This window comes from Stomoxys calcitrans, chromosome 2 (genome assembly GCF_963082655.1).
Source record: "Stomoxys calcitrans chromosome 2, idStoCalc2.1, whole genome shotgun sequence".
Taxonomy (NCBI): domain Eukaryota; kingdom Metazoa; phylum Arthropoda; class Insecta; order Diptera; family Muscidae; genus Stomoxys; species Stomoxys calcitrans.
This window is the reverse complement of record NC_081553.1, coordinates 34082868-34098159: the sequence shown is the minus strand read 5'-3', so window position 1 is coordinate 34098159 and position 15292 is coordinate 34082868. Positions and strand designations below refer to the sequence as shown.

Sequence of the window (15292 nt, the reverse complement as noted above, 5' to 3'; positions counted from 1 at the left end):
TAAAACAAAAAAAAAAAAAATAATCAACCAAATAGGATAAGAAATTCTCCCCCTAGAGGCTCTAGAGGCTCAAGAAGTCAAGATCCGAGATCGGTTTATAAATAAAATCGGGAGATCATATAGGAGCTATATGGGGTTATGGACCAATTCGGACCACGAATATTTAGGATCATAAAAGAAGTCTTTGTGCAAAAGGCTCAAGAAGTATAATCGGGAGATCGATTTAATTTATACTTGGCTTAATTGTTGTAAGTCAAAATAAACCACCTCATGCAAAATTTCAGCCAAATCGGGTAAAAATTGCGCCCTCTAGCGGGCGCTATATTAGGTAATGAACAGACTTGGGCCATACTTGGCACAGTTCTTGGAAGTTAAATCAAAACACTTGCAAATTTTCACTGCAAATTTTCTGCCAAATCGGATAATTCCGTCTTCTAGCAGATAAGTCAAAATCCGAAATCGGTTAACATGGGAGCTATATCATTAAGTGATTTAGACCAAATTTGCACAGTTGTGAAAACAAAAAACTTCCTGCAAAACTTCAACCTAATCAGATAAGAAGTTCTCCCTCTAGAGGCTCAAGAAGCCAACATTCGAGATCGGTTTATATATAAAATCGGGAGATCATTTTAATATGGGATTATGAATCGATTCGGACCATATCAACAACGAATATTTGAGATTATAGAAAAAGTCTTTGTTCAAAATCGTATAAGAATAGAGGGCGCCTCTAGGGGCTCAAGAAGTACAATATAATAGGAAGATCGATTTATATGGGAGCTATATCTGGTTATGAACCGATTTAAACCATACTTCGCACAATAGTTAGAAGACAAACCAAACCACCTCATGCAAAATTTCAGCCAAATCGGATAATAAATGCGCCCTCTAGCGGCTCAATATGTCAAAATCCGAGATCGGTTTATATGGGAGCTATCTTAGGTAATGAACAGTTTTGGACCATAGTTAACACCGTTGCTGGAAGTTAAATCAAAACACGTCATGCAAAATTTCAGCCAAATCGGGTAATAAGACGCCCTCTAGCGGCTCAAAATGTCAAGATCCGAAAGCGGTTTATATGGGAGCTATATCAGGTTATGAACCGATTTTAAACGTACTTGTTGCAGTTGTTAGAAGTTAAAACAAAGCACCTCATGCAAAATTTCGGCCAAATCGGGTAATAAGTGCTCCCTCTAGCGGCTCAAGATGTCAAGATCCGAGATATATCATGATCCGATTTAAAACACAAAGTTTTTGGAAGTAAAAAAATACTTGGTGCAAAATTTTCGGCCAAATCGGATGAGAATTGATCCCTCTAGAGGCTCAAGATGTCAAGATCCGAAATCGGTTTATATGGGAGCTATATAAGGTTATGAACCGATTTAAAGCATACTTGTCACAGTTGTTGGCAGTCAAAATAATACCTGATGCAAAATTTAAGCCAAATTGGATGAGAATTGATCCCTCTAGAGGCTCAAGATCAATGATCGACAGCTATATAAACACATGGACCGATATAGCCCATTTACAATCCTAACCTACTCACACTAATAGGAAGTATTCGTGCAAAGTTAGCTTGCTTTCGACAGACGGGGCTAAATCGACTTAGAGTGTCAAGACGATCCAGAATATATATACATTGTTGGGTCTTAGAACAATATTTCGATGTGTTACGAAATTAGTACATCCCTCATTCTGTTGTGGAGGGTATTAACAAAGTCTATGTATATGAAAAAGCAAAATCAAAAGCAGACTTACTAAGTTGTACCTTCATACAACCACCAATCAAACTGGAATCCCCAATATGGAATAATAATCAAACTATCTGGAAACACTATGCAAATATATCCACACTCAAACCGCAAATATGCCAAGAGCGTTAATTCTATAGATTCTTTTTTTAAAACCCCGATCGCAACAAATATTTCAGTTAGTCGTCTCATAAGAGTAGAACACAATGAACGCTCTTCAATTTTTTATCTTCTTTGGACTAATGTCCGCGATTAAAGCGCGTAAGTTTTTATAACGTAAACAAATTAATTAATGACAATTGGGTAAAAAAAAAATATGTTTTTAGAAAATTATTGTATTACACCCAAGGGGGAGGTTGGATTATGTATTCCTTATTTAAAGTGTCGCTATGTTATCGATTTGAGTTATCAATACTTTGATCAATCACTACCGCCAAATGAGACTCTATATTTGCGCAAATCAAAATGTTCTGCAGACAATGAACAGGTAAGTAATCTTAGAGAAAAAGTAAAAGTATACCTTTAGGGAGGATTGGGAATAAATCGAAAGGTGTCCATTGATAATAAAAAACAAGTAAAAGCGTGCTAAGTTCGGCCGGGCCAAATCTTATATACCCTCCACCATGGATCGCATTTGTCGAGTTCTTTGCGCGGTATCTCTTCTTAGGCAAAACAGGATATAAGAAAAGATTTGCTCTGCTATTAGAGCGATATCAAGATATGGTCCGGTTTGGACCACAATTAAATTATATGTTGGATACCTGTGTAAAATGTCATCCAATTCGAATAAGAATTGCGCCCTTTGGGGGCTCAAGAAGTAAAATAGAGAGATCGATTTATACGGAGCTGTATCGGGCTTAGACCGATTCATACCATAATAAACACGTATGTTGATGGTCATGAGAGAATCCGTCGTACAAAATTTCAGGCAAATCGGATAATAATTGCGACCTCTATAGGCTCAAGAAGTCAAGATCCCAGATCGGTATATATGACAGCTATATCACGTTATAAATCGATTTGAACCATACTTGGCACAGTTGTTGGATATCATAACAAAACACGTCGTGCCAAAATTCATTCAAATCGGATAAGAATTGCGCCCTCTAGAGGCCCAAGAAGTCAAGACCCAAGATCGGTTTATAAGACAGCTATATCAGGTTATAGACCGATTTGAACCATTCTTGGCACAGTTGTTGGATATCATGACAAAACACGTCGTGCGAAATTTCATTCCAATCGGATAAGAATTGCGCACTCTAGAGGCTCTAGAAGTCAAGACCCCAGATCGGTTTATATGGCAGCTATACCAGGTTATTAACCGACTTCAAGCATACTTAGCACAGTTGTTGGAAGTGATACCAAAACACCACGTGCAAAATTTCAGTCAAATCGGACGAGAATTGCACCCTCTAGAGGCTCAAGAAATCAAGGCCCAAGATCGGTTTATATGGCAGCTATATGAAAACATAGACAGATATAGCCAATTTACAATCCCAACCGAGCTACACTTATAAAAAGTGCAAATTTCAAGCGGCTAGCTTTACTCCTTCGAAAGTTAGCGTGCTTTCGACAGACAAACGGAAGGGCGGGCGGTCGGATATGGCTAGATCGACCTAAAATGACATGACGATCAGGACTATATATACTTTATGGGGTCTCAGACGCTTACTTTGAGGTGTTACAAACAGAATGACGAAATTAGTATACCCCCATCCTATGGTGGAGGGTATAATAAAATCCAGTTTCTAAATAAAACAAATAAAAGCGTGCTAAGTTCGGCCGGCCCGAATTTTGGGAACCCACCACCATGGATTCTTCTATAATATGGGAGCTATATCTAGTTATAGACCGAATTGAACCGTACTTAACGCAGTTGTTGAGAGTCATAACAGAATAATATAGGCAAACTTTCAGACGAATCGGTTAAAAATCGCGGCTGGTAAGGGCTCAAGAAGTCAAATCGGGTGATCGGTTTATATAGGAGCTATATTATGTTCATGACCGATTTGAACCGTACTTTGCACAGACGTTGGAAGTCATAACAGAACACTATGTGCAAAATTTCAGCCAAATCGGATGGAAATTGTGGCTTTCATGGGCTCAAGAAGTGAAATCGGGAGATAGGTTTTGTATGGGAGCTATAGACCGATTTGGACCGTACTTGGCACAGTTGTTGGAAGTCATAACAGAACACTATGTGCAAAATTTCAGCCAAATCGGATAACAATTGCGGCTTTTAAGGGCTCAAGAAGTCAAATCGGGAGATCGGTTTATATGGGAGCTATATCAGGTTCTTGATCGATTTGGACCGTACTTGGCACAGTTGCTGGAAGTCATAACGGAACACTAAGTGCAAAATTTCAGCCAAATTCGACAAACATTTTGGCTTCCATGGGCTCAAGAAGTCAAATCGGGAGATCGGTTTATATGGGAGCTATATCCAAATCTGAACCCATATGAACCATTTGCAATCCCCAAAGACCTACATCAATATAAAGTGTCTGTGCATAATTTCAAGCGGCTAGCTCTACGCGTTCGACCGCTATCGTGATTTCCACAGACGGACGGACGGACGGACATGGCTAGTTCAGAATGTGGAAACGATCAAGAATATATATCCGAGATCAATATTTGGAGGTGTTACAAACGGAATGACTAGATTAGTATACCCCCATCCTATGGTGGTGGTTATTAAAATCAATGATTATTTTTTAAAAACAGAAATGAAAACGCATTTTGTTCTTGAGAGGGTTATTTATAGAAAAATTTTGTATTGTGTTTCCATAACCAGTTTTTACATTAGCCAGTCTATTTCTTTTCAACACATTTGATTAATTGTGATGTTCATATATTCTTTTTATACCCTCCACCATAAGATGGGGGATATACTAATTTCGTCATTCTGATTGTAACTACTCGAAATATTCGTCTGAGAACCCATAAAGTATATATATTCTTGATCGTCGTGAAATTTTATGTCGATCTAGCCATGTCCGTCCGTCCGTCCGTCTGTCTGTTGAAAGCACGCTAACTTCCGAAGGAGTAAAGCTAGCCGCTTGAAATTTTGCACGAATACTTCTTATTAGTTTATGTCGGTTGGTATTGTAAATGGGCCATATCGGTCCATGTTTTGATATAGCTGCCATATAAACCGATCTTGGGTCTTGACTTCTTGAGCCTGTAGAGTGCGCAATTCTTATCCGATTGGGATGAAATTTTGCACGACGTGTTTTGTTATGATATCCAACAACTGTGCCAAGTATGGTTCAAATCGGTCTATAACCTGATATAGCTGCCATATAAACCGATCTTGGGTCTTGATTTCTTGAGCCTCTAGAGTGCGCAATTCTTATCCGATTGGAATGAAATTTGGCACGACGTGTTTTACTATTATATCCAACAACTGTGCCAAGTATGGTTTAAATCGGTCAATAACCTGATATAGCTGCCATATACACCGATGTGGGGTCTTGACTTCTTGAGCCTCTAGAGTGCGCAATTCTTATCCGATTGGGATGAAATTTTGCACGACGTGTTTTGTTATGATATCCAACAACTGTGCCAAGTATGTTTCAAATCGGTCCATAACCTGATATAGCTGCCATATAAACCGATCTTGGGTCTTGACTTCTTGAGCCTCTAGAGTGCGCAATTCTTATCCGATTGGAATGAAATTTTGCACGACGTGTTTTGTTACGATATCCAACAACTGTGCCAAGTATGGTTCAAATCGGTCCATAACCTTATATAGCTGTCATATAAACCGATCGTGGGTCTTGACTTCTTGAGCCTCTAGAGGGCGCAATTCTTATCCAATTTGAATGAATTTTGGCACGTAGTATTTTGTTATGATATCCAACAACTGTGCCAAATATGGTTCAAATCGGTTTATAAACTGATATAGCTGCCATATAAACCGATCTTGATTTCTTGAGCCGCTAGAGGTCGCAATTATTATCCGATTTGCTTGAAATTTTGTACGACGGATTCTCTCGTGACCATTAACATACGTGTTTATTATGGTCTGAATCGGTTTATAGCCTGATATAGCTCCCATATAAATCGATCTCTCTATTTTACTTCTTGAGCCCACAAAGGGCGCAATTCTTATTCGAATTGGCTGACATTTTACACAGGTCTCCAACATATAATTTAATTGTGGTCCAAACCGGACCATATCTTGATATCGCTCTAATAGCAGAGCAAATCTTTTCTTATATCCTTTTTTTGCCTAAGAAGAGATGCCGGGAAAAGAACTCGACATATGCGATCCATAGTGGAGGGTATAAAAGATTCGGCCCGGCCGAACTTAGCACGCTTTTACTTGTTTTATTTTTGCTTAGGAAATTGATGATAAAATGTAAATACGTACATAATTCAATAACGTAACTGGTTGCCTGTAAGGCAAAATAAATAAAACATAACAAAAGATATGTGTGGATTAAGCGAAATGAAAATGGGAACATAAATTGTTAATGTAAAATATTTTTAATTGACTACTGCTCAGAGAGTATGGGGATTATGGAATTTTTGCGTATTTGATTAGTTTTTTATACCCTACACCACTACTGTGGTACAGGGTATTACAACTGGGTGCATTTGTTTGTAACACCAAGAAGGAAGAGAGATAGACCCATTGATAAATATACCAATATACGACTTAGAATCTGATTAATTTTGCAGGGATACCAAACTCAGACATGGCTTGCTTGAAATACCTTTGAACGTAAAGGAGTATCGAGGGCAGCTTTGTAGTCAACAAAGCGATGGTAGGTGTTGATTTGTCCTTCTCGGGTCTTTTCCAGGATTTGGCGCAGTGTGAATATCTGGTCTAGGGTGGATTTACCAGGTCGAAAGCCGCATTGATAGGGCTCAATTATCTCATGGACTTTAGGTTTTAATATTTCACACAGTACGCTCGAGAGTATCTTGTATGCGATGGGGAGGAGACTTATTTCTCTGCAGTTGGCACATTCCGTCTTGTCTCCTTTCTTGTGTATGGGACATAGTATGCTGAGATTCCAATCATCGGGTATGCTTTCTATTAGCCAGATTGCGCAGATAAGCTGATGCATTAGCGCGTCGCCTCTGGTCTTAAATAGATCAGCGGGTTACCCGTCGGCTCCTGCTGCCTTGTTGTTCTTTAGTTGGATCACTGCTACTCGGACCTCATTCTGACTAGGAGGTAAACATTCTATACCATCATCATTGATTGGTTCTGCGGTATCCTCTTCGCCGCCAACATCGGACACTAGCAGTTGGGTAAAATCTTCTTTCCATATCCTCAGCATGTTATCTGTGCCAGTTACCAGATATCCTTTTTTATACCCTCCACCATAAGATGGGGGGGTATACTAATTTCGTCATTCTGTTTGTAACTACTCGAAATATTCGTCTGAGACCCCATAAAGTATATATATTCTTGATCGTCGCGACATTTTATGTCGATCTAGCCATGTCCGTCCGTCTGTCCGTCCGTCCGTCTGTCTGTCGAAAGCACGCTAACTTCCGAAGGAGTAAAACTGGCCGCTTGAAATTTTGCACAAATACTTCTTATTAGTGTAGTTCGATTGGTATTGTAAATGGGCCATATCGGTCCATGATATGGAAATGAAATTTTGCACGACGTGTTTTGTTATTATATCCAAAAACTGTGTCAAGTATGGTTGAAATCGGTCCATAACCTGATATAGCTGCCATATAAACCGATCTTGGGTCTTGACTTCTTGAGCCTCTAGAGGGCGCAATTCCTATCCGATTGAAATGGAATTTCGCACGACGTGTTTTGTTATGATACCCAACAACTGTGCCAAGTATGGTTTAAATCGGTCCATAACCTGATATAGCTGCCATATACACCGATCTGGGATCTTGACTTCTTGACCCCTAGAGGTCGCAATTATTATCCGATATCCCTGAAATTTTGTACGAGGGATCCTCTCATGACCATCAACAAACGTGTTTATTATGGTCTGAATCGGTCTATAGCCCGATACAGATCCCATATAAATCGTTCTCTCTATTTTACTTCGTGAGCCCCAATGGGCGCAATTCTTATACGAATTGGCGGAAATTTTACACAGGTCTCCAACATATAATTTAATTGTGGTCCGAACCGGACCATATCTTGATATCGTTTTAATAGCAGAGCAACTCTTTTCTTATATCCTTTTTTGCCTAAGAAGAGATGTTGGGAAAAGAACTCGACAAATGCGATCCATGGTGGAGGGTATATAAGATTTGGCCCGGCCGAACTTAGCACGCTTTTACTTGTTGTCTCTGCAGTAGGATGTGCCTGCACCAAAGCCATCGGTTTGATGTTTAATTCTTTGTTCGAATATCCGGACTTCATTCTGACTCCTTTTCCTGTCTTTTCAGTTCCTTTTTCTATCTGCGAAATTGACATTTCTCCTCTCTCTCGTTTTCTCCCGATACCTCTCCTTCATCCGGCGCGTTGCTACTGATGGCAGGGTTGCTCTATATGCCACTTTCTTAGCTTCAATAGCATCTCGACACTCTTGGTCGTACCATGGGTTTCTTGGAGGAGGCTTCCGATACCCAATTACGAATTTCGCGGCATTTTCCATGGAGTGGGCTATAGTTTACCACTGCGCCATTATATCATCGGAACAAGGAGGGCTTTTATCAAGCCGTTGGGTCAGTCGAGTCGAGTATGCCGCTGCCATCTGTTTTGTTTGTAGCTTTTCAATGTCCAGCTTCCGTGCAGTGTCAGATCGTACTTTCCTTGCCATGTTCAACCGGGTGCAAGCCTTTGCTGCAACATGGTAATGATCGATAGTACATCTAACACGCTGGATGAATGCCTTCCATCTATAACAGCGTGATCAATTTGTTTCTCGTATTTTGATCGGGTGACAGCCATGTGGCTTTGTGAATATTTTGAAATTTGGTTCTATAAACTACCATGCTTTTTGCGGCGGCGAAATCTATCAGCTTCAACCCATTACTGGATGTTATCTCGTGGCCGATTTACCGATAGACGGCCGATGTACCGATAGACGGTCTCTCTCGCTCAAATTTGAAACACTATGTTGATTTAACCCTCTTGGCATCGAACCCAAATATGGTTCTGATCGGACCATATTTAAATATAGTTGCCATATAGAACGATCTGACGGTAAAGGGTCTGATCTGGATGGCTCAACGGTAGGTATTAGAAGCCAACTTCTTTCTCCTGCTTCTGTGATATGACAATGGACGAAAACGTCTAAGTGAGTCGCTATAATGTGGCATATTGAGTCAAGTTAGCCCACCACAATTCCGTGCCAAGTATGGTCTATATCGGCCAATATTTTGATCCTGATTAAAGGTCTTGGGCCCATAAAAGGTGCATAATACCCGATTTCGCTGAAGTTTGGGGCAGTGGGTTTTGTTCGGCCCCTCGAGATCTGTATGGTCCATATATGTAGACCTCGAGATCTATATGGTCAAGTTTGGTCCCTATAGACCGATCTTCCTATTAGATTAAGTGAGACCCAACAAGTAAAAATGTGTTAAGTTCTCCCGGGCCGAACTTTGGATACCCACCACCTCGGATATATACGTAAACCACCTTTCGGTGAAAATGCACAATTTATGCTCCCTAATTTGGTCCAAATCGAAATATGGTCCGATTTGGACCAAATTAGGCACGGACATTGAGTGGTCTAATAAGTACAAGTCATTGCACAATTATTTAGAACAAAATATTGATCTTTTTGGTAGCTTTATCCAAATATAGACCGATCGGAACCATATACGACACGGATGTCGAAAAGCCTAGCAAAGGTCAGTGTGACAAATTTCAGCTAAATCGGATTATAAATGCGCCTTTTATGGGGTCAAGACTTTATAGTGAGAGAACGGTCTATATGACAGCTATATCCAAAACTGAACCGATCTGGGCCAAATTGCAGAAAGATTTTAAAGAGCCTAACACAACTCCCTGTCTCAAATGTCAGCAAAATCGGATAATAAATGGGGCTCTTATAAGCCTAAGACCTTAAATATGCGTATCGGTCTACAATATATGGGGGCTATATCAAGATATAGTTCGCTATAGCCCATCTTCGAACTTAACATGCCTATGGACAAAAAAGGAATTTATGCCAAGTTTCAGCTCAGTATCTTTATTTTTAAAAACTATAGCGTGATTTCAACAGACAGACGGAGGGACATGTCTGGACCGTCTTGGATTTTTACGACGATCAAGAATATAAATTATAAGGTCGGAAATGGATATTTCGATGTGTTGCAAACGTAATGACAAACTGAATATACCCCCATCCTACGGTGGTGGGTATAAAAAGCGTATATTTCAACCGATATCGCTGAAATTTGGGCTATGGAGTTGTGATCAACCCTTTTACCGATCATGGTGCAGATCGGATCATATTTGAACCGATCTCCAGTTGTTAGGTTTTGGACACCTTAAAGGCGCATTTACTACTCGGTTCAGAATGTACATATTTAGTATATAGTCCCCTGAAAAACACAGCTAGGGTTCAAGTATGATAAATTTTTCATCGAATTTTAGATTGGATATATATTCGTGGTGGGTATATATTTTGGCCTAACTAAATTCGTTTTTACTATTCATCACTGCTATCTTTGAGCCGCAAAAAGCCTACAAGACTCTTATCTGAAAATAATCTTTTCAGTTGAGGCTTTGTTGCATCGTCCCATCCCAAGAGACCACAATTGATAATCAGATAAATGAACCACCTGAAATGCCATCAGTATCTATACAAACAAATGAATCGAATATGGAGCTGGACCCAAATGCAGACTTTATGAGTCAATTAAATTTTTCAGGTGAAAATATGGTTGCCCAGAAAGTAATTGCGGATTTTAATAAAAGTTAGAATGAGTTTTAATCAAATATACTTTTGTAACAGCTGATAACTGACAGAAGAAAGAATGCAATTACAAAGTCACAAGCTGTGAAAAAATTTGTCAACGCCGACTATATGAAAAATCCGCAAATACTTTTTGGGCAACCCAATATCATCATGATTTACATGATAAATAAATAAATCATTAATTTGGATAACATATCTAATTTAAGGCTTCGAAATCCTAAATAGCTCAAGGTGTGGTGAACTTCCCGTTGATCGTGTCGCTGGGGGTACCGAAACAGGTATTGATGAATATCCTTGGATGGCCTTATTGCGTTATGACTCACCAGGAGATCAATTCAAATGCGGAGGCTCATTGATAACGAATCAATTCGTTTTGACCGCTGCTCATTGTGTCAATGAAAGATATGGATTGTAAGTATTGGGGAGCCCCGGTAGCCAAGATGGTAGTGTGCTTGGATTACCAGTGCAGGGGTCGTGGGTTCGATTCCCGCCAGAAGCCTTGGTTTGTCGCTACTGTGGTATCACAATGGACTTAAAATTGTCTAAGAGAGTCTGTAAAGGACTGCCACTCTTACCTAACCTAAGTACTGGGGAGGGGATGTGTTTACCTTGGGTTTAAACTTAGCTTTGATAAAACCTAAATATGTTTCTAAAATTCGATTTTATTAGGATTTTTTGGGGATTTTTATTATATTTTTTTAATGTTTAAATTAATTTTTCTTTTTTATGTTTCATTCCCAAGAATCGGTGTTCGCCTGGGGGAACATGACCTTAACACAGATGAAGACTGTGTGTTGAAAGGGCCTATACTTGATTGTAATCCTCCTGTTGAAGACTATGGCATTGGTGAAATTTTCCAACACAACTATAGCTATAGGAGGTTTACAAATGATATAGCCTTAATAAAATTGGACAGGAAGGTTGAGTTTAAAAGTAGGCAAAAATTACAGCCAAAAAAAGGCATATGAATTGAATTCATAACTTTCATATTTAAAGAACATATAAAGCCGGTATGCCTACCCATAACACCAGATGCTATAAAACCTAATAATGATGATGGATACTTTTTAGCGGGTTTTGGTGTTACCGAAAAAGGTAAAGTATTATGCCAGAGTCCCGAAAATTGTCTAAAATTCGATATTTCTTCTTCCATAGGAGTTCAATCAAATGTTTTGCTTAAAGCCCATGTTGATCATTTGCCTTTATCTAAGTGCGAAGATCGTTTTGCTATTTCCATTAGCCAAAGGATGCATTTATGTGCCGGAGATCTGGTGACGGGTCGCGATAATTGTCGAGGCGATAGTGGAGGTCCTTTGATGCGTTTTAGCAAATACAAAAAAGTCAAGCGATTCATTCAATATGGCATTATTGTTGCTGGTGGAACTGTCTGTGATTTGTGTAAAGCTCTTCCTGGGATTTATACTAATGTTCTCAATTACATGCCCTGGATAACACATAAAATAGTGCTGTAGATTGTATTGTAAATTAATAATGTCACCTAATGTGCAAAAGGACTTAAAATAAAAAAGGTTTAAAACTATAAAGAGATCAATTTAAGTTTTAAAATGTATCTCCTAAATATTCTATGTTTTTAATATTTTTACTATACACAATTACTGTAGAAAGGGTATTATACGAGGGCTGCTATATACCTTTCTGGCCCAGACAACAACAAGTGTTGCAATCTGACATTTTCGTTATTTGACATTTTCTAGCATAATCGTAATCAAGGCCTAGTTATGTTCTCGTAAACATACCGTAAATGTAGATAACGATTACCGAATGTCTTTCGACCGTAAACGGAAAGTAGAGTTCAGAAAAAAAAACAAAATTTTACGTTCCGTTTTCGTGACAGGTGATAAAATTTGAATTTTGAAGAAATTTCAAAACCAACAAGTAAAAAGGCGTTAAGTTCGGCCGGGCCGAACTTTGGATAGCCACCACCTAGGGTATATATGTAAACTACCTTTCGTCAAAATTCGGTGAAAAATGCATACCTTATGCCCCATAGCAGCTATATCGATATACGTTCCGATTTGAACCAAATACTAGGAAGTCCAAATCATTGTTCAATAAACCGATCTGAACCATATACGACACGGATGTCGAAAAGCCAAACATAAGTCACAGTGTCAAATTTCAGTGAAATCGGATTATAAATGTGCCTTTTATGTAACCAAGACTATATGGCAGCTAAATTTAAATCTGCACCGCTTTGGGCCAAGTTGCAGAAAAAACTCGAAGAGCCTAACACAACTCACTGTCCCAAATTTCGATGAAATCGGATTATAAATGCGCCTTTTTTGGCCCCAAAACCTTAAATCGAGATATCGGTCTATATGACAGCTATATCCAAATCTGGACCGATCTGAGCCAAATTGAAGAAGAATGTCGAAGGTCCTAACTCTACTCACTGTCACAAATTTCGGAGACATCGGATAATAAATGCGTCTTTTATGGCCCTAAAATTTAAAATCGAGAGATCGGTCTATATGGCAGCTATATCCAAATCTGGACCGATCTGTGCCATATTTCAGAAGTATGTCGAGGGCCTTAACTGAACTCACTGTCCCAAATTTCGACGACATCGGACAATAAATGCGCCTTCTATGGGCCCACAACCCTAAATCGAGAGATCGATCTATATGGCGCTATATTCAAATCTTAACCCATCTGGGCAAAATTGAAGAAGGATGTCGAGGGCCTTAACTTAACTGACTTAACCAAATTTCGGCAAAATCGGACAGTAAATGCGCCTTTTATGGGCGCAAGACCTTAAATCGAGAGATCGGTCTATATGGCAGCTATATCCAAATCTGGACCGATCTGAGCCAAATTGAGGAAGAATGTCGAGTGGCCTAACATAACTCTCTGTCCAAAATTTCAGCAAAATCGGATAATAAATGTGGCTTTTATGGGCCTTAGACCCTAAATTGGCGGATCGGTCTATATGGCAGATATATCGAAATCTGGACCGATCTGGGCCAAATTGAGGAAGGATTTCGAGTGGCCTAACATAACTCTATGTCCTAAATTTCAACAAAATCGGATAATAAATGTGGCTTTTATGGGCCTTAGACCCTAAATTAGTGGATCGGTCTATATGGCAGCTATATCGAAATCTGGACCGATCTGGGCCAAATAAAGGAAGGATGTCGAATGGCCTAACATAACTCTCTGTCCCCAATTTCAGCAAAATCGGATAATAAATGTTGCTTTTATGGGTCTTAGACACTAAATTGCCGGATCGGTCTATATGGCAGCTATATCGAAATCTGAACCGATCTGGGCCAAATTGAGGAAAGATGTCGAGTGGCCTAAGATAACTTTATGTCCTAAATTTCAGCAAAATCGGATAATAAATGTGGCTTTTATGGGCCTTAGACCCAAAATTGGTGGATCGGTCTATATGGCAGCTATATCGAAATCTGAACAGATCTGGGCTAAATTAAGGAAGGATGTCGAGTGGCCTAACATAACTCTCTGTCCCCAATTTCAACAAAATCGTATAATAAATGTGGCTTTTATGGGCCTTAGACCCTAAATTGGCGGATCGGTCTATATGGCAGCTATATCGAAATCTGGACCGATCTGGGCCAAATTGAGGAAGGATGTCGGGTGGCCTAACATAACTCTCTGTCAAAATTTCAGCAAAATCGGATAATAAATGTGGCTTTTATGGGCCTTAGACCCTAAATTGGCGGGCCGGTCTATATGGCAGATATATCGAAATCTGGACCGATCTGGGCCAAATTGAGGAAGGATGTCGAGTGGCCTAAGATAACTCTATGCCCTAAATTTCAGCAAAATCGTATAATAAATGTGGCTTTTATTGGCCTAAGACCCTAAATCAGCGGATCGGTCTATATGGCAGCTATATCGAAATCTGGACCGATCTGGGCCAAATTAAGGAAGGATGTCGAGTGGCCTAACATAACTCTCTGTCCCCAATTTCAACAAAATCGGATAATAAATGTAGCTTTAATGCGCCTAAGACCCTAAATCGGCGGATCAGTCTATAGGGTGGCTATATCAAGATATAGTCCGATATAGCCCATCTTCGAACTTAACCTGCTTATGGAAAAAAATTATCTGTGCAAAGTTTCAGCTCAATATCTCCTTTTTTAAAGACTGTAGCTTGATTTCAACAGACAGACGGACGGACATGTCTAGATCGTCTTAGATTTTTACGCTGATCAAGATTTTAAAGGGTGATTTTTTTGAGGTTAGGATTTTCATGCATTAGTATTTGACAGATCACGTGGGATTTCAGACATGGTGTCAAAGAGAAAGATGCTCAGTATGCTTTGACATTTCATCATGAATAGACTTACTAACGAGCAACGCTTGCAAATCATTGAATTTTATTACCAAAATCAGTGTTCGGTTCGAAATGTGTTCAAATTTTGATAAATTTTGTTAAGCGATGAGGCTTATTTCTGGTTGAATGGCTACGTAAATAAGCAAAATTGCCGCATTTGGAGTGAAGAGCAACCAGAAGCCGTTCAAGAACTGCCCATGCATCCCGAAAAATGCACTGTTTGGTGTGGTTTGTACGCTGGTGGAATCATTGGACCGTATTTTTTCAAAGATGCTGTTGGACGCAACGTTACGGTGAATGAACACATTTCGAACCGAACACTGATTTTGGTAATAAAATTCAATGATTTGCAAGCG

At 39.4% G+C, this 15292-nt stretch overlaps 1 protein-coding gene across 1 annotated transcript; it reads left to right on the top strand.

The window, feature by feature from the left end:
• Positions 1 to 1936: 1936 nt before the first annotated feature.
• On the top strand, positions 1937 to 12194 carry LOC106087741 (serine protease grass). Its single transcript, XM_059363443.1, has 7 exons — positions 1937 to 2012; positions 2078 to 2238; positions 10415 to 10568; positions 10822 to 11026; positions 11358 to 11548; positions 11612 to 11710; positions 11771 to 12194. The coding sequence occupies exons 1-7, from the start codon at positions 1958 to 1960 to the stop codon at positions 12085 to 12087; spliced, it is 1182 nt and encodes a 393-aa protein (XP_059219426.1). The 5' UTR covers positions 1937 to 1957; the 3' UTR covers positions 12088 to 12194.
• Positions 12195 to 15292: the final 3098 nt, after the last annotated feature.

Bases quoted from the DNA above. Each gene is read 5' to 3' on its own strand.
- LOC106087741 (XM_059363443.1), top strand. From the start codon at position 1,958: ATGAACGCTCTTCAATTTTTTATCTTCTTTGGACTAATGTCCGCGATT. The intron at 11,027-11,357 runs GTAAGTATTGGG...TTCATTCCCAAG, and splicing joins GTCAATGAAAGATATGGATT to AATCGGTGTTCGCCTGGGGG. The intron at 11,549-11,611 runs GTAGGCAAAAAT...TCATATTTAAAG, and splicing joins CAGGAAGGTTGAGTTTAAAA to AACATATAAAGCCGGTATGC.